The following is a 20159-nucleotide window of genomic DNA, read 5'->3' as shown; positions in this document are numbered from 1 at the left end:
GGTTTGGCTAGGTACCGATTCACCTGAGCCCAGTAAGGCCCAGCCCAGTTGGGATGAAGGTTTCCGGAAAGAGAGAGTCACATGATACTCGGGCTGAGCGGGATGCTTGATACGCAGGCACGCAGAAATTGTACAATGGCATACATGAGTTCAAATTAAACCCGGCTAAATTGTGGAACCCACTGTCACTTATGGAAATCATATTCCTACCGTTGATTCGTATAAACTTGTTTATTGAAATAGGACCATTAGACTTTTTTTTTCCCTTCATTTTTAACCGTCCAATAAATGTCCCAAATCTAATATTCAAACAATCAAATAAGCATAATTTTTGGTCCATGATGCATTTAAACTGGGGGCCTTGGTTTAACTTGACTTGCATGCTCTCAGTAGTACAAGTGAGGGTGCTTCTAGTTGCATCAGTTTCCTTGGACAATCCAAGCGATTAATCTGAACCATCCATCAACTCCAAAACACATTTTAGCATGCAAAAATAGCATTTATCAGAAAATGTATCCATCTTTTATTAAGCCTCATTGGCTTTATTTTCCCTAGCCATCCCTTTAACAAGCCATGGATGGTCCGGTTATGATTGCCTAACAAGAACAATTCTTTAGAACCATAAGCCACCATAACAGATCCAGTTTGTTGACTGGAACTGTTCTTGTGTAAACAATCTTAACCGTCCATATTAAAGGCCATTGATCATATGGTTAGTACTGGTCCGATTGATGAGATGTTTTTTATTTCTGGTAGCTCATGAAATGTTGGTTGGACCCAATGAACAGTCTGGATCATTGTATTGGACTATACAACTTCTCCCAACACAACTCTCGTCCACGGATTATCCATCACACCATGCCAGATATCAATGTTCGGAAAAGGGCCACAAAAAAACTATTACAATGGTAGATCAGAGCTAACAATTGAATTATTCAGTTTCTACAAGCAGGGTCCATTGTTCAGTGATCCAAAACCCAACCCACCCGCCGCCGCCCCGCCCCGCCCCCCCCCCCCCCCCCGGGTGGAATCACCTAATGTCAAATAATTGAAGGGTTAGGATTTTTTATCCAGTCGATTTTGGTGCATGATCCATCCCCAGCAATGCCGGCTGTATAAACGATCTGCGTGACCCAGTCACGGGCCTCACTAGCACAATCTGAAAGTCCAAACCATGTCGTACAAACATTCCGTGATATTTGCATTCCCAAACATGCCATTTTTCGCCTATTTTACAAATGACTGGTCTCATTTTTCAGTACTTTAACAACCTATGAGGGAGATGAAACTCAAATCTTGTTGACTTGAAAAGGTAAGGTTTTAACCGTTTAAATGACTATCAAAATTTCACGAGATCAATTTGCAGCAACCCAATAAATAAACGTCCACGGTGCAAGGCAGAGACGTCATACATGATAAACAAAGGCTAGGAAAAAGCTATAATCCAACTTCCAACTGGGGCTGCAAATGGGCCGGGACTGGGACAGGCATATCGACATTTTGAATAGGCCCTGCTGGACCAGTTTAAAATCTGAGCCCGAACCAACCCCATGATCACCTGTTGCTAGGGCTACTCTCAACATCTCCAGATTAAGGCAGGAATTAGCTGGACTTCTTTTTGGGTCTTTGCTTCTCAGGGGCTGCAATATACGATTCGGCATTGATATCCTCAACAGCTTTCCGCTTCCCCAGCTTCCTTGACTTTTCCTGCAGAATACACTCAAATATTCAATTTTCATATAAAACTACCACGATGGGGAAAGAGTACTAAGCAGTTAAGCAGCTGTATACGGCTTGCCAATAGACACCAAAGTCTGAAGTACTGTCTGAAACTGATGTGTATGGGCTTCAGTGCCCGACGATATAAGTTAGTCACACCAAGAATCTCTCGATTCACCTATTATAAGCCCACATCTGAGAGAGAGGTATTTAGAACTGTTTGTTAACATGTTTTAATGTGTGCAGTTTGGGGACTGTTTTTTACCAAAAGATTGTGTACCATCCAAAATGTATTAAGCTTCAGTCATGAACACTAAGATACCTGATGCCCCCATTTTGATCCTTGATAGGCACACAATATCTGGACAGTTGTCAGGCATGCAAATGCTAGAGAGAATGAAACATGAAATAACTAATGCAAGACTTTTGACGAGGCACCAACTAAGGATGGAAGAAACATGGGATTCTTTTTAAGGAAAGAATTATGGGATCCTGGTCATGAACAAATGTTTTTTTTTTAAGATAATGAAATTTATTAAAGACGGTCTGAAGGCAAGAGAATACAAGCTGCAGGCTACAAAGGATCCCATGATCTTGGTCATGAACAAATGTTTAGTTTGCCCAAGTGCAGGAATCCTGTACATGTGGGGCCATGACTCCAGGGCCAAGACTTCTGATCAAATGGGCACCCACCAGATTGGGGATGATATGGAGAAGATTCAAAATTGGAAGATCCTAACCCTCTGATATGGTCTCCTACAAACAGAAGGAAAAGGCACAGCACCAGTTCTCGTTAAAAGTGAGAGACCAAATATGGAGGGTTATGGCCTCCCAATCCACATTAGGTAACCATCAGATCAACAGTTCAGATCCCAACCCTGCATGTCAGCAGAGACTGTTATTGATGAGCAGGAACCCAATAATCCTCAAGCTAATAGCCTTCTCGAACAGGAAAAAAAAAAACCTCCTTTCGCATAAACCTCTTGATTGTCAATCATCAATCTTGAACCTTCGCATAAACTTCCCTCCCTTAGCAGTAGTATGACGGACTCTTTAAATTTCATAATCACTTTGCTCTGAAAAGAGAGCTGTCAGAACAAAAATATTTCTTCTATTAGAAGACATCGACCAAATAAATGCTCACAGAACCTTTTGATATGAACAACAAATTAGTCTGAAATAGCATTGGTGTCTAAACGCCACTCATCATTTTGAAAGGGACAAGCTGTACTTGTTTCCCTGCCAAGGCAAGTCGTATTCCAAAAACAATATTTACGCTACCAATCTAATGCAGCAGCTAGTCTAGTCATGAAAAGAAAATAAACTTTCAATGTATGGTCTGATTTGTATCTAAAGCACGGGTAATAACATTTAGGCACCCAGATTCTAATGCAATGTGCATGGATATCATAAACATGAGACAGCAAAACTCCCAATGAGAAATCAGATGACCCAGATCACAGACATGTCAATTACCTTTACAGACTTCGCCAAGGCCTCCAGAGCATTCTTATCGTCTTCAGCGGATTTAGTAGAATCCTGAGATGCCACCTGGTTTGAGTCTTCCTATAAAAGCAGATAGAGGAATAGTTAGGATCGAAAAATCAAGAAAGAAATTTTCTTCGAGTGATAAAATCAAACCTTTGGAGGAATAAATGCAGCCTCTCTTTTTCTCTTGTTCTCGGCTGTCTTCTCAGCCTGCTTCTCCTGCTTCTCTTGCCATTTCTTTGCTAACTTCTTTTGGTCACTTAAGAAGTATTCACCGCTTTCTAATTGGAGGTCAACCTGGAAAAAGTTCATTTTTCTTTATTTTACATGAAAGCTCTGAGAGAGAGAGAGAGAGAGAGAGAGAGAGAGGTTGATATTTTAAAGCCGAATAAAAGAAACCTGCAATGATCACAAGTGATGCAAGACAGATGATTTGAAACATTAACCCCTGATTTAAATCTCAGGTTTGAAGTCACATCAAACTTAAAATTTCCAAGGTTGAGCCACACCACGAAAGGAGCTTCTGACCCCCAATAATCTAACAGAGGATTGGGAAAAACAAAGAAAACTTCTTTTTCACTCACTATGCACCACTTTTTTTTAATGTAAAATTCTTTACATGTACTTTTTTGCGAACCAAAAGCAACCTTAAACTACTTCTAATCTCGACCATCATTAAAACATCACAACGTAGAGCCTTTTCTGAAAATTAATCATAACTCACTCAAATCATGTCAGAATCGCATTGCCTTGGGCTCATTTGAAATATAGCGCAATAAGCTTCCAACAGGGCTGATCTGGGTCAATGGGATGCCATTTAGTACCCAAAAAGTGGCCCAGAAAATATGCGATGAAATAAGGGAACTTATAAACTGTTGCCAACTGATCTGTTTTTTACTTCTATAGAAACTTACTAAATTTCATTAAATAGTCCAAAAATTTGAACCATACAGTCCAAAAGATCAATCTGCCATAATGTGGAACCCGCTAACTGGTCAGAATAATCAGATAGTTTTGTAGACCCAACTGCTGATTGGATCTTGATCAAGATCGCTCTTGAACTGCATCATTCCCTCCCAGTCGGGAGACACTCATCCTCAAGTTATAACCATTGGACATATCAGGCCTTTGTATTGAGAATTCCCTTCCCATCCTTAAGTTTTTAATGTATCTTTCTGCTCACCCTTTCAAAAAGAAAAATAATAATAATAAAAATGAAGGCCTGCCCGTCGGATTAGCCTGATCGTCATTGGACTGTGACAGGGGTCCAAAGTCACCCTTTCTTTACATACGATCATGGCTTGTAGTTCTTGCCATGATGCCTTGGGCATTGAACCGTCAATTCAGATCGTTGGGGCATGATCAATGCATTCATGCCTGTTAATCTGACTGTTGATCCCACGCACCGCCAACCTGATGTCACCAAGTTATGTGGGATCCACCATGACGTATGTGTTATATCAAAACCGTCCATCCATTTTGCGAGATCATTTTAGAGGATGATATCCAAAAAGAGGTAGATCCAAATCTCAAGTGGACCACACCACAAGAAAACAGTTCCATTAAAAACTTCCTACGGCCCACTGTAATGTTTATTTATCATCCAAGCTGTTGATTAGGCCACACTGACCTGGATGAAGGGAAGACACAAATATCAGCTTAATTAGAGCCTTCTGTGGGGCCCAGAAGTTTTCAACGGTAGGCGCTCAATTCCCACTGTTTCAGCTGCGATTGCATCCCCACCATTAAAAACTTCAAGGGGGCCACCAGAATGCTTATTTGTCATCCAACCCGATGAAAAGGTCACTAAGACTTGGATGAAGATACCATACAAATATCAGCTTGATCCAAAACTTTTGTGGCTCAGGAGAAGTTTTTAATGGTTGATTACCACTGTTTCCTGTATTATGGTCCACCTGAGATTTGGATCTGCTTCATTTTTTAGATCATACCCTAAAATGAGTTTTCAAAACAGATGGACGGCATGGATATAAGGCACATACATCATGGTGGGCCCCACAGTCATGAATCCCACCCACATCTCTGAATAGGAGACATGCAAATGTGTCATAGTAATAGATTTCAGACATTTTAAACGTTTGTTAACAAACGGGTTGTTTCAGATTTTGTACTTAATTTTCAGACTTGAGCATTTCTTTCAGCCAGTTACCAAACAGGTTTTTGGACTTCATATTCAGACTTCAGATTTCAAATTCAGGCTTCAGACTTCAGATTTAACAAACAGGCCCTAAGTCAATGACCTTTTATTATACAGTAGTTTTCAGAAGTATGTGGCAGACTGGTTGGCATCAAAGGCAGTAATTTACCTTTCGATTTTAAAATTTTACGATGTATACTACTATTGAGCCAGTCTATATTAACATGCGGAGCTTCATCTAATTATCATGCAAGCTCTAAAAGACCAAGTGACAAGCTTAAACCTCCACAAATACCATGTGGCAAGGAGACGAAGTAAGAGATGTTTGTAGCAAGTCTCTAGGCCATTGAAACAATTCAGACATTAAATGCCTGTGAGTTCATACTATAGGACAGAAGTTATTGTCACAGAAAATCTCAGCATAAATGTCTCTTTGTTCCCTGAATTTGAGTATCATGAATGTGCGCCCATATACAGGAACAAAGGAACTACATAAACAGATGCATCAAAACGAAACCTTTGGATTATCAGAAGATTATATTCTCACAATTCTCAGCACCAAGAAAAAAAATTTAAAAAAAATAGTCCAAAGTCTTGCATTCAAGTTTCAAGATTGGAGCAATCAAGGTTAACCAAAGAAACACAAGAGTCATAACTTTCCAGTCTTCTTTCTTTCTGATTTCATGAAAAAAGGAAAAAACAAAAACACTCTAGTCATTAAGCCGAACCAAAATCTTGATCCACAATGCAGGTCAATTCTACTTATTCCCGACAGAAGAATAATAGCAGAGCCAGCCATAGCAAGTTTTCAGCTCAACACACAGAACAACAAGAAAGAAAGAAAGAAAGAAAGAAAAAAACAGAGAGAAAAAAGCAACCGATGCAATTTCTTCAATAAAAATGCACCAGAAGAATTATGAAATATCTTGAAGCATTGCATTCTTTGTAGGAAATGCAAGGAAAAGACCAAAAAAGCATATAGTTTCCTCTCACCTTGCTGGGCTGTTGAGGAGGCGGGAATGGTGTATATGGTTTCTTTTCTTTACTCTTTGCCTTCTTTTGCTTGACATTTTTCCTGAAAACAGAACTCATACAATCAAGAAACCACTACAGCATATAAGTTGCTGCAAAAACAATATATACATGCATGCATGTAGTGCAGGCAGGCATGTCGTGTAAATTAACGCAATTACTTAGATTGTTGGTTCCATACTTTTTAAACTTGGGAAGAAATCTATCCCAGTTCTCATTGGCAAGTGCGGGATTTTTGGCAAGTTCTCGCTTCATCAGAAGGGTCTGCTCAAAAATCAAAATAACATAAGAGTAGGAATCTACAAAAAGAAGTTTCAGCAGCACCATCTGTATATAATTGGCTGTCACTGCAATTAGGAAGTTTCACCTTTATATGGTATATAGGATGCTGTGTATTTGTTATGCAATCTTCTGCAATCCTCCGGACTTGTTTTAGACCCTTGAATGGACCCATAGCAGCAACAGTGTTTCCCTGTCCATTCGAGTAACATTGCATAGCATTTGGGCCCATAAATGTCCATTTAGTTTAATAATAATGTGACAAAGGGCGCTGAGCTACAAAAAGAAAAAGAAAACCACGGGGAATCATGCACTCCAAATGCAGAAGAATTAACGGTCATGGTGACAGACCTGAACTAGAACGTAGCAACCTGTCAAAATCTCAATAGCCTACACATGCATGAAGAGTTTATGAGGATTTTAAAGGATAAACAAACCCGTAAAGTACGTATGCCTAATTGACACTTGTGAAGCTCGGATTGGTCATGATCACCATTTATACCTTAAGAGTGGATGAATTGGGGCCCAAAAGATGCTGTCTTCGTTTAACAAATCGTTCCTGCAATAATTACATGACGAAAATGATTGATGCATCGATCACACATAAGTAACATACTAATGAGATACCACACTAGTAAGTATCCGGTATGAAAATGGGAGTAAAAAGTCATCCAAGGGTATCTCTCATGCTTTAAAAAAAAAAAATGTTATTTAGCAGGAAGCTGTAAATCTTTCTTTGTAGAATTTATCTCTGGTACCATCATGTTTGTGTTTGTGCAACACACGATGCCTTAAAGTGAGTGAGACTATTAATTGCAGTGAGAACTACCTTTCCAGTCTCTTCCCAACTTAAACTATTGCTTTATATTGTAAACCTGAAATTATGGGCACTGTCAAACTCAACTTCAGGTAAACAAGAGTTAATCTATTCTAATTTCCCTCATATAATCCACCAGAGGGCAGACCACCAATTCCTATATTGCGAATTTGGCTGTTCCGTTCCCACACACACACGCACACACAAACTATTTCAATTTTCAACAAATTCAGAAAATACTAGTCTGATGCGGAAATTTGTTGAAAAATATGAAGCAGCTGTCTCAGTTTGAATTGATTTAAGAATCTATTTTCCACTGTTACTCTTTATTTAGGCAATTCTCTAGTAAACATGAGTGAGAATTTTGAAGAAAAAAAACTGCAAATTTGTTGTAATGGGCACTAATTTATGCAAAATAGGTAATATGTGAAAAAAAGTTATAATCTTTCAAAAAAAGAAGTGACAAGATGTTATTATAAAACCAAACCATCATGAACTCTAAAGCACTACATCAAACCACCATAATTAACTAAACTTAAAAACCATCATAGTGAACTAAGCATGCATACAGTGAAGCAATCTTTATAATGTCCTTGCAGATGTAAAGTAGAACCTCCTCAAGATGTGTCTACATATGTAATGCAAGCACAGTTGGGTTCTCCTGGATTAGATCATTTGAGACACAATCACCTTTCCTCACAACTATGGGTTTATGGAACTGAATAAAAAGTTTACACATTTCCTAAAAAGAAAAAGATAAGCATTTTCCAATTGTTGTTGTTGTTGCATGTCTTTTTTTTAATGGCAGTCCATTATATGTTAGGGTGTTTGCAGGGTACTTCGGAAAATCTGAAGCTTTTACAGGGACAAAATGGTAGAATGTGGGCATCAAGAATCTTTTCTTCTACAAAATGGCTAGAATTCACAGTTTCCATGGATCTTATTGGCAAAAATGGCGTTGTAACTTTGCATTGACATAAGCTTAAGACCAAACTTCACATCCTTTGAGAACTAGTCTTTTGTCTGCATTTCCTCCCAATTCCCAAAAGGTCAGCTCTTCTTTTATAGGCTTCATTATTTCACTTTGTCTACATCACCCTAAAAACGGCCACCAGTTCAAATAAACAAATGTAGATAACCAAGCAGTACTCTAGCGACTTCAAGTGTAATACTCGTTTATGTGTGATTGACATGAAGAAGCGAAGGCTTCATACTATTGCAGATTTCAATCCTCGCAAAAACAGAAGATTCGCAGCCGAACTGACTAAGATTCCTCTCTTGCTGCTAACTACCCAACAAGCATGGCAAAAAAAACACCTGTGGGATATTCTAATGCATAGATCACTCGTAACCATATTCAAATACACCCATTGAATCTCAACAATAGTAGGCATCAACAAGCACATAGTTCATCCACAGAGAGCAAGATCAATCACTTCAATAAACATGTACCTTCTGAAAAGGAAAACTTTGCTCAAGGAAAAATAATATGCATTGCTTCCGCAAACAATAAGAAAGAATCAAGCAAAAGATAAACTGTACCTTACTGCGTGTAAGGTTACCGATCTTTATAATGTCACATTGCATCTCATCATCCAGTATCTTTAGTGCCTGTATGATCAATTTGTTGCATGGGATATAAGTACCCATTACTGAATCCATACATGGATTCCCAAATCACAAGCCAACTTAAAAAGAAGAAGAAAAGAAGAAGAAGAAGAAGATAGTCGATTTTTGTGCAATCAATATTGACATATAGCTATTATACACTAAATACAAACGGACATGGATATGGGATGCTGGAGTGCCTCAGCAGTTTCTTAAAAACTCAGATACAGATATGGGTACAGGCATATCTCTTGAAAAGGGGGAAAAAAGATACAGGTGCAGGAAAACCTCATTTTGCATGTGGTATTATTGCATGCATAACGGGTTTACTTCTGTATTATCCTTGCCTCTTCTTAAAGGGAAAACCTCATTTTGCACCATCTTTATCTTATTTATCAAATTTGCACCCCTTCCAGAAAAATCCTCAATTCAGCAACTACAAGGATTTTCTGATGTTTACCTTGTTCATAAAAAGTCCACTCCCTAACTATGAAAATGCCCCTTTTTTTTCACACACATCCCACATGGGCATTTGGACCCATGACCTGTGTTGGAACGCAGTCTGTCTACCACTGAGCCATGCGTTGGATCCCAATTATGAAAATTGCCCCTACTAAAGGTCAAAGCTTTTTGTATTATCAATTGTTTCTCTGTCCTTTACTCATGGAGCAATGCTAAGTCTATTCTCACAAAGCGATGAATGGATTCTTGGCACATGTTCCAATATGGTGCATGAGTGCAAGATGCAGTACAATTTTCAGGTGCAGCTCACTATGCAAATACCCTAGCCCAAAATTTGGTTGGTCCACTCACCATGTAGGCCACATATTCAAGTCGAATATGGAATATTTGTCAATTCCTTAAAACGGTTCACCTCTTTTGACATGAGGCCTACCTATTGAGCCAACCAACATCAGTTTCTGGTCAAGGAATCTTCACAGTGACAACCGCCTGAAGGGTGACTTTGGTCATTCTCATGTAGGCCATGCTGGCAGATGTGAGAGACAACACACACCAAAAAAAAAGGGTTACTCCCTATAGTTCCTTATCATGTCCTCAATGACTGCGTAAGTAGATATACCCATCTTCAAGCACCAAGCACAAATGCACCACGTGCTAATGTGGCACATATGTGCAGATATGGGATGTTCACAGACAAGTTCGCCTAATTCCCAAAGATCCACCTGGACCGTTTACCAGATGGGCCACAATGTCCAAAGAAATGGACTGCTAGACAAATGATAACCAATGGGTGGCATTCGAAACTCATGCACCACAAATAGGGCTGTCAACAGGCCGGGCCTGGGGTTGGTCTCATCCCGGATTTTGAACTGTTTCAAGCTGGCCTATTCAAAATTCTGATTTTTTCAGGCCTGAGCCCGGCCCATTGACACCCCTAACCACAAACCTTATGAGTGGAGTAGCACGATTTACATGGCTAATGTGGCACATATATGTAGGTACAGGACGTTCATAGAGTGGTTTTCCCAACTCCCTAAATCTAACTGTACCATTTCCAAAATGGGCCATAATGTCTAGAGAAATGGACGTCTGGATAAATGATAACCAACAGTTTACATTCAAAACTCATGTACCACCAACCTGACGGGTGGAGCATCTTGATTTTTAGGGTCGGCCATGTGGATTGAAGGCCATCCAATGAACGTCCAAGATCCCACACATGTGGCATGTTGGCACGTATTGTGAGTTTTGTGTTTGACGCTTGAAAATAGGCACTAGTAAACAGCATTCTTCTTTTCTCAAATTCCGGTTTCCCTACAAGCAACACCCTACCATGATTGTTAACCATTATATTCAAAATGGTGGGAACTCATCCACCATACACATAGCATATATGCACAGCAATCTCAAGTCCAAGTCATGGGCCTGGTGGACCATGGCTCTAAATCGCACCGACGAGACAATCTTAACCATTTACTATAACCCCCTGAACGATTGATATTTTTCTTTTTAGTTCTACATTTGATGGTTGTCAAATAGACGATTAGGAGATTTTCTTTTTAGTTGTCCATTTGATGGCTGTTAAATAGAGGATTGGGATGGAGGTAACCATGACTGTCATATGTGCCATGTATTGTAGATAAGTGACCTAGATTGTTGTGTTTGTGTGCCACGTGAATGGGGACGCATCCATGCCATGAATGAAGAATAGCGGGGGGGGATGTGCCGCCTAATTATAGGATTTTGTCCAATTGACATCCAATTGTGAATGATCCAAATTGCTAAGCAGTTTCTGTACAGCCATTGTCGCGTCGACATATCCAATTGGGTGCCCTTTCCAGCACCATATTCTCTACGTTTGGCATTTATAGTCCTTTCCAGACCTCATGTGCCACCTAATTATAGGATTTGGCCTGAATGGCATCCACTTGTGTATGATCCAAATTGCTGAGCAGTTTGACTGTAAAGCCATTGTGGTGTCCACATAGCCAATTGGGTGCCCTTTCCAACACCATATTCTCTACTTTTGGCATTTATAGTCCTTTCTAGAACATATTGCTCTTTTTTAAAAAAAGCCAGATGTATGGACTTGGAGAATGGTTGATGATATTTTTTAAATGAATTTTGACTTTACTTGATGCAGGACAATTAACCACTTGCTCGTGGATTAATCCCTTTATCTCATAAGCCCAGGCCCGCATCCATGGGTTAGGTCCTCAGTCAAATCCTCCTCGTGGGCCCCAAATCCACAAGTTCCGCCCCCTCGTGAGCCCCAATCACACGAGCCACCCGCCTCACACAGGCCCCAAATCACATGGGTTCCGCGGGCCACCCACCCCGAGTGTGCCCCCGCATCCCACAGGCCACCCCACTCGAGCCTGGTGTGAAAATGCCCCCGCATTATTACTTTTCCTTTAGCTTCATGTGATGGATTCAAGTTCCTGAGGGCCTTTAAGAACCTTTGGTGAGATGCCTTAGATTTGGCATGGAGTAGTTCCTCAAAACTACTAATCCATTTGAATTTATTACTTACGGTGGTTTGAATACAACTTCAAGGATCTTGATCTATCAACTGGTGAGCAAGGTAACATCTTTCGAAGGTTTTATTAATAAATAAATAAATAAAAACACAGTTATGTAACAGTAACGGCGGATATGGTACATGTTACAGGGCCGTAAAATGGTAACGGCCTCCTAACGGTCCGTTACAGGGTCGATACATGTTTTTTTCAAAAAAGAAAAAGGTTGTAAAGGCGGTGGACATTACGGCCACCGTTACAGTTATTGAATACCTTGCTGGTGAATGAATTTCAGATGAATGCAATTTGTCATTCTTGTTCTTCATATGATTGCATCATATGGTAGGTAAGTACCCTCCATTTACAAACCCATTTTGGTTCCCCCTCCCCTCAAAAAAAAAAGTACCCTCCATTTAAAAATGGGGCTGAGCTATCATCATATTCATCTATCCTTCAAAAAATAAAAATATCTTTAAAATTAAGCTAGATTGTTGTGATAGCTTGCCACATTTTCATTATGGTGGTGACTCGTCAACGTTGCAGGTGGCATGTGTCTTGCAATCCAAACCATGTAACTCATGGGCCTTGTTGTGGGTGGAACATAGCTCACATTGAGCGGATGATATCAACCAACTGATTTTGCCCTTTAATTTTTGAGCACTTAGCATTTTATTTATATTCAACCATCAATTACCGTTCTATGCATCATCCACTAAGGTCCCCACAATTTGGACAGTTAAAATGTTGTAATTGGTCATGGTAAGGTGGATAAGGCACCACCATTTTGAAAAATGGTGATACACTATCACATACTCTAGCCTGTTTCAAATACTGATGAATGATAACTGAGCTGGGGGAGTGGATGAAATTTCGAGCAAGCAAATCAGAGAAATTTGAAGATCACCTGTGAGAATAATATGAAAAGGAACCAAAATCCAAAAGAAAAATAAACAAGTTCACCTGAGGTGCAGGAACACTTCTAGCTAATAGCTCCATGAGTTGTTTGGCTTTAATAATTATATATGGATCCCTAGTCTTCTTAGTTGTTTTAACAGACATGACTCCTTTAACCTGGACAACAGTAAGAATTAAATAGAAGTAGCAGAAACAATCATAAATATAACATAAATGCAACATCGCACCAACAGACCAACCATGACCTTGTGGTACAACAAGAAAAACAGTCACATAAAGTGTACATACTAGCATCTTATGAGAGCAAAAAAGAGAACTTACCCCTGGTTAAGATTACAATACAGTAAACCACAAACATCTGTCAAAGTAGCAGGCAAATCAAATCTAAAATGCTTAAATTGGAATCAACCAAAGGCTCACAATATAGCAGGGAATCACTAATAGGGTCTAGCTTCAGTGTTTTCAAAATCCTACGATTTACAATTTAAGTAGAATCTTAAGCAAAACGATTTGAATCCCACCTTGAATCCCTTTTTATATGACTCCTATGATTTTACGATTTGAATCCTATGATTTACGATTCAAATTATACTTGTTCTCTATTATGTCAAGCTTCACTTGACTTTCATTTTATGTTTTTAATTTGGTAGGGGCTTTAAGAATCATTTAGAAAAAGGTTAAATTATTTTTATTTTGTTCTTTATAAGAGAATCAATGATGTGTGCGTGTATGTTCTCTTCATAGTTAAATCATGGAGCTTTTTTTTATATGATTTATTCTTAATTGGTCGAAACACCAAATTGACATATGACTTAACTAGAATACTTTTGTGGATGGTGACAATCACGTTGACTTATATGTATTGTAGAACGATGGCTAAAAATCAAAATATCCTTTTTTGCCGGTTTACAGAATCAAATGTCGCTTTTCCAACGTGATTCTACATTCAAGGAAGGTAGCAATAACATAAATTATTAGAAGATCCTTGTATATCTTTTACGAGAAATTTCTTGAAAGATAAAAAGCTAAGAAAAGATAAGAATCCTTTAAAACTATCATGACATGGTAATTTTTTGTGCATATTGATGGAAAAAATTTTCTGATTTATTTAGATTTTTCATATTTTTTTCATTTTTAAAATCATAAAAAATCTTACAATTTACAATACAATCTGCGATTTGAAGCAATTCAACACTCATTACAATTTGCAATATTATAATGATTTTGACAAATTTGTCTAGCTTAGCTAATTGTGCTAGAAATATTTGCCCACACATGTAAAGTCCCCAAAATTAATGTTTTTAAGGATGACAACATAATTAGGAAAAAAATGGCAACACCAGAAAAAATACAACAGGAAACAGAAAAAGAAAAAAACCAGCAAAACATCATGAGACTAAGAATTATCTCGTTTACGTGATCTAACTTCCAATCACCAATAATTTACAACAGAGAGCAGATAAACCAAATGAAAAGAATTATGCAACAGGCCAAGAATTCAGACAGAAAACAATAGAAGGCAGCAATTATCAGTGCATCAGTTTATTGGACTTGCTGAAGAAGATGGCTACTGATTACAGACATGCAACCAGTAAAAAAGGTTCTAATCTAACATTCTTCCAAAAGTAGTGACACATCATGAGTTGATACATTTAGACTCACAGAAACCTCTCTAACATTCTTCCAACATGGCAAATATATCAGAAATTCTGCAGTCATGCACAACTTTCTTCTTCTTCTTCTTTTTTTTTTTCCTTTTTGCCTGGGACATATCTTGAATTCAAGATGGATGAATGGCCAGCACTTAAAAGCCATTCCATCAGAAGACTTAATAAAGACCCTGTGGTGCCTCTTTTTATTACCTATCATTTGGTTAGTTTGGTAATAATATAACAATCGGATTTCTAGTGAGGCCTTCCAGAAAGCAGAGTGGTTAATTTTAGAGTGGGCCGGTGGCTTTAGAAGCCTTCTGTATTAAAGAGAAGATTTTGATCAATCAATCAACCCTGAAAGAAGGTCCATTTGTTGCATTTTCAAGAGCATTGAAGCTGAAACGAAAGACAAAATCAGATTTCCTCCTTTTCACATTCGCATGGCTACGAATCTCAAATATCCAGTTTTTTTAATTGATCGAATCTCTTCTTCAGCTTGATAGAGGTATGTTCTTGCCCCCTGAATATCTGTTAAATTAGTTCTTTTTCATTTTGGACGAAGATTTATGCTGTCTTTGGGATTTTTCTTTTTTTTTTTTTAGTTTTAGGAGGCCGGTTGGTGTATCCACACGGCCGTCAAAGTTTGCTAGTTGGTATTCTTTTTTATTTTTAATGAAACCAGGTATTTTTATTTTTTTTAAATATTTACACATGCACACACACCCCACACACTCCCGCTGGTGGAATTTCACCACCTATGGGTACTCAAACCCTTGACCGGGGGTTGAAACTCCTAAGAGTCTAGGAATAAACATTTTACTTTCCTTATCTATGGGGTGACAGGGATTGCGGCAGACTTCATTTCTGTAGGGCCCGTTTGGACATAACTCCCATGGAAAGGTCTTTTCCACCACAATTTTGTCATTTAACTTGCCAAAAACCAATCCAATTGTTTTTCTGTTAGTGGACTTTTTAGCAATTACTTCGTCAAGCAGGGGATAAGATGATGGTTTGAGGAAGTACTTCCAAATGCACAAACAAACTAAGGTTTGGCTTAAAATGCACCAATTCTCTTCTTTGCCAGGCTGGTTGACCTCATCAATCTCTAACCTGTAAGTCGAATGTTCGAGTCTTGGTGCCAACTTCTTCAAAAAAACAGATAAAATGCACCTTTCAAGTGTGCGTCCAAACAGGCCCTTGGGCAACACCCCCCACCCCCCTGCTTTGATTATTAAAGAAACAGCCGTAATAGAAATAATATACAAATTCAAATATATCTTAGCTTTTAGAAATTGATAACCGCTAACAAATATCAACCACGTAATATCAATGTACACAAAACAACCTTATACAGTAAACAGAATTTGTGCTCAAAAGCTCAATAGTACTTACCAAATCAAGCTCACACACAATGCCATGCTCTTTCAAAGCACGTTTCACCATAGGCCACGCTTCCTGCAGGTATTTTTCTGAAAGAGCAAAAAACCAAAAACAAAGGCAAATTCTGAGAAACTAGCATATAATTTTCGATATATGATGATGAGACGACGCATTTCAGAACTTGTCCGTACAAGGTTATAGTTGTCATCTCATTATCTTCCAATCTACAATTTTTTATTTGGTCCATCAGATCAACGATCAGGATCACCAATTAAAGCAGTCCTAGCAAACATCCCAATAAATCTAATGCGTTTATTCGGATGTCCAGAAAAAGTTGCAGGGGAGATGGAAGCTATTCAGTGAATTCCACTTCCACTGAGGAGATCAAGATGGAGGCTATCACCGGCGTTACACGCAACTCGCGTCCATTTACAGCCTACGATCGAGATGGAGCTTCTCTCTGTTGTGAAAGAAAGAGAAACGAACGGGGAGATTGTACGTGCCTCGGTACTGAGGAAAAAGGACATCAAAGAAGGAGCTTTCAAGCATCCCTCCTTCATTCCAGGACGGGTCGAATTTATCTATCTTCCAGTGGTCGATGCTCGGGTCGTCCCATGGCTTGGGTTTGTCGTGCTTCCCTTTGTGCTTCTTCGGCTTCTGCTGCTCGAACGCATTCTCCGCATCTCCTTCCATGTGCGGGTTTTCGATGATACAGTAGCCGGGGGTTAGGGTTGTGGTCGCAGCTGCGGCGAAGAAGAGAGGAAGAAGAGAAGGCTATTGAGGGCGGGGGATTTCAAGTGCACTCGCTTTCTACGTACTCGCAGCCACACATACGCGCGACAAACGCAAGCCGTGCGTTGCACGTGTGCTGCACGTCGAACCGCAACCGGAATTCGCAGGGAGCGGATTAAGTGCGGCCTTTGACAGTGGTGCCTATCTTGATGCATGTATTATATATCTACGCCGTGCATCCGTTTTTCCCTATCATTTTCTGTCATGATTTCAGAAAACGAAGTAGATACAAATATTAGATGGACCAAACCATAGGAAACAGTGGTGATTGAACGTCCCAACATTAAAATTTTCCTAGGGCCCTATGTTATATTTCTGTAACGTTGATTGTCCATCCAAGGCCCTATGTTATATTTCTGTAACGTTGATTGTCCATCCAACCTATTGATAAGGTCACACAAATCCCGATGACGTGAAAAAACAAATATAATCTTGATCCAAGGCTTTTGTGGCCCGGTATAAGTTGTTAATCTCACTTACTACTATTTCCTATGGTTTGATCTGTGTTTGATTTGGATCTGATTCATTTTTTTTGGTATCACGAAAAAACGGATGGACGGTGGTGATACAGGATAAATATATCAAAGTGGGCCCCACTATTTAGGGCTGCACCGTCTTGGGTGAGGCCGGGGCCGCACCTAATCTGCTATTCGCATGTTGGCTGCCATTGCAGCGAGGTGACTTGCTTGATGCTCCGGCTGCCTATGAGACTTGATGCGCAGGCACTTCAAGTTTAAACCGGCCAAATTGGGCGAATCACTGTCGCCGAGTTACAGCTAGATTGGTTGTAAAATCCTGTCCTCCTATTAATGGACACTTGTTTGTTGAAATAAGATCATTGAATATATTTCATCCTTGACCGTCCAATAAATGTCCACAGTCTGATTGTGAGAAAATCAATTAATCTTACCTCTTTAATCTGTGGTGCATTTAAAGTTGAAACATAAATTGGACGTTTAATATAAATTAACTGTGCCAAGTATGTAATTTTTGAGCAATTTATTAGTGTCTCCGTACTCTTCCGGAATATCCCAGAGCCCATGTTAGTATTCTATCCCCTCTGTCCATGGGCTCCGTCATCTCTCTATAGGGGGGCTTTTATATAATAATCATCATTTATTGACATTAGCACCTACTTTTAAAATGCTGAAATGGGTGATATGTACAAAAATAAATATGGGGCCACCGTGATGTATGTGGTCGTCCACACTATTCATCCCTTATGCCATTCGATTTTAGGACATGTGCCTGAAATGATCCCATCACAACTTATACAAAACCCACCAATATGCTAAAATCAAAGCAGGCAAATGATTAATATGCTTGGTCAATCATCGTATGAGGTTAGCCTAATAGAAATCTTACGATAGACGCTTAAAATTGAGTTTAGTGCATTTTAGTTAATAATAGTGTGTGTTGAAGATTAGTTGATTTTATTTTAATTAGCAGTAATTATACATATATATTGATGGTGAAGGTAGTTTCGTTTTCGTTATTAGTAATTATAAACTAGAGAATACTTGACACAATATTGCTTCATTTTTAAGTGTATGTGATACATGGCCCGAGGGATTAAAAATTAATAAGGCTAAACCATATTGTATGGAATGTTGTTATAGTTATAATGGGAGTGGAAGTGCTAAATTGATTTAAGCTACTAAGAAAAAGTATCACGGAATGATCACTTTTGTGTACACTGGATTTGTGATTATTAAGAATGTTACCCATGGGATTCATTTTGGGTGGAGGGAAGAGAGATGCGCCTTTGGAACTCTTAAGTAATCGTTGCCTATTAATGGGATTGCAAAAGGAAAAAAGAAGAAGAAGTTGGAAGACCGTACACACTTTCATGGGAAAGAAATCGGATGGATATAATGGGTATAAGACTGGTCACGCCTTATAAGATATAAATGAATGCATTTGAAGAAGATCACAAGTAATGCTAACAGACAATAAGTTTAGGAAAAGGTATACTTAATAGTTCGGTCATGTACAACAAAGACCAATAACTAACAACTGAAAGATCTAAATGGCAAAAAAAATGTGAAACAAACAAAAAAAATATAAGTGAAGGTAGTGTTAAAAGACTCGTGATATGTTTTATAATTGAAATTTCAGGCCATGACAAAGTGGAATGGCAGAACATGACCCATGTATGGGCCCTAATTAAATGGGGACAAGGCTAGATGATGGTGATGATGATCCAATGGACCCCATGGAGCTTTACGTCGTAGGGGAGATTCACATCCCGGCAGGCGGGGTTGCCACTCAGAAGTGATGGCCGGAGAGGACAAGCACAATGGCCTGACCTTGTACACGCCACAAAATCAAATCGGTGAGCCTATCGGATAAGCCACAACCATGCATCGAACGTGGGCATTTGGCCAACATGTTCAACTGCCCACTCTTCCTATACACGTAGCCCATTAGAGTTGGGCACGGGATGACTCAACTCACTTGTCTCGACTCCTCCAACTCATTTAGACCCAAACCAAATGAGTGAGTCAGTCCGAACCAAGTAGGCCTTGCCCAATCCAAGCTCAAGCCAAGTTGAGTTTGAGTTACCCAGTAACTCGACTTGAAACCCGATCCAGTCAAACTTGACTCGATCCGAAACCGATTCGACTCGAATTCGGATATATGTGTGTGTGTGTGTGTGTGTGTAATCTCAATTTATATGTATCTATAACCCTATACGCCGCACTTGACCCTGACCTCGACTCAATCTTAAACTCTCTCTCTCTCTCTCTCCTTCTCTCTCCTTCATCCTCCTCTTCCATGCCCAAAAATCACCCACCAACATCACCACTCTCCTCCTCCCTCTCTCTCTCTTAGAGCTGTACACGAGCAGAGTTAGCTCGGTAATTTGCTCGACTTGACTCGAAAAAGCTCGACTCGACTTGGATCAAAACTGTGTTCGAATCGAGTCGAGCCACTTTTTGGAAGCTCAGGACATTCGAGTCGAGTCCAAGTTTGACCTAGCTCGACTCGGCTCGACTTAGTATTGAACTCGGACTCGGACTCGACTTGGATCGAGTTTTAAGTACATATATAAGGGCTTAAAAAAAAAAAAAAAAAAAAAACTCTTATTCACCCGACCTTAATCCATTTCACCCAAGCCTAACCCAATGAGGGTCCAACGCCCAAATCGCCCGACCCTAACCATTTATTCCTCCCTTCTGCCCAAATCGGCCGTTCATTCGCCCGATACTCTCGCCGTTCTCTACTGCACGGCAAAATTCATCCTTCCCCCGTTTATTTGGACGACCTCCTCTTCCAAAGTGAGTTATCCTCTCCCCGAAGTGAGTCCTCTCCTCCCCTCACTCCATTTTTTTCAG

General features: G+C 39.4%; 1 protein-coding gene and 1 long non-coding RNA gene across 2 annotated transcripts; both read right to left on the bottom strand.

The window, feature by feature from the left end:
- Positions 1-1278: 1278 nt before the first annotated feature.
- On the bottom strand, positions 1279-16833 carry LOC131240672 (KRR1 small subunit processome component). Its single transcript, XM_058239059.1, has 12 exons — positions 16533-16833; positions 16042-16118; positions 13043-13153; positions 9036-9104; positions 7179-7235; positions 7028-7066; positions 6765-6869; positions 6579-6661; positions 6359-6440; positions 3361-3504; positions 3196-3285; positions 1279-1707 (listed from the first exon to the last, which is right to left on the bottom strand). Exons 1-12 carry the CDS (start codon positions 16720-16722, stop codon positions 1603-1605), a joined length of 1152 nt encoding a protein of 383 aa, XP_058095042.1. The 5' UTR covers positions 16723-16833; the 3' UTR covers positions 1279-1602.
- LOC131240673 (uncharacterized) lies at positions 2229-3189 on the bottom strand. Its single transcript, XR_009168836.1, has 2 exons — positions 2700-3189; positions 2229-2597 (listed from the first exon to the last, which is right to left on the bottom strand). It is a non-coding gene; the product is annotated as an uncharacterized LOC131240673 (long non-coding RNA).
- Positions 16834-20159: the final 3326 nt, after the last annotated feature.

This window comes from Magnolia sinica, chromosome 3 (genome assembly GCF_029962835.1).
Source record: "Magnolia sinica isolate HGM2019 chromosome 3, MsV1, whole genome shotgun sequence".
NCBI lineage: Eukaryota > Viridiplantae > Streptophyta > Magnoliopsida > Magnoliales > Magnoliaceae > Magnolia > Magnolia sinica.
The sequence above is the reverse complement of the archived record's forward strand: the minus strand, read 5'-3'. Positions and strand labels throughout refer to the sequence as shown.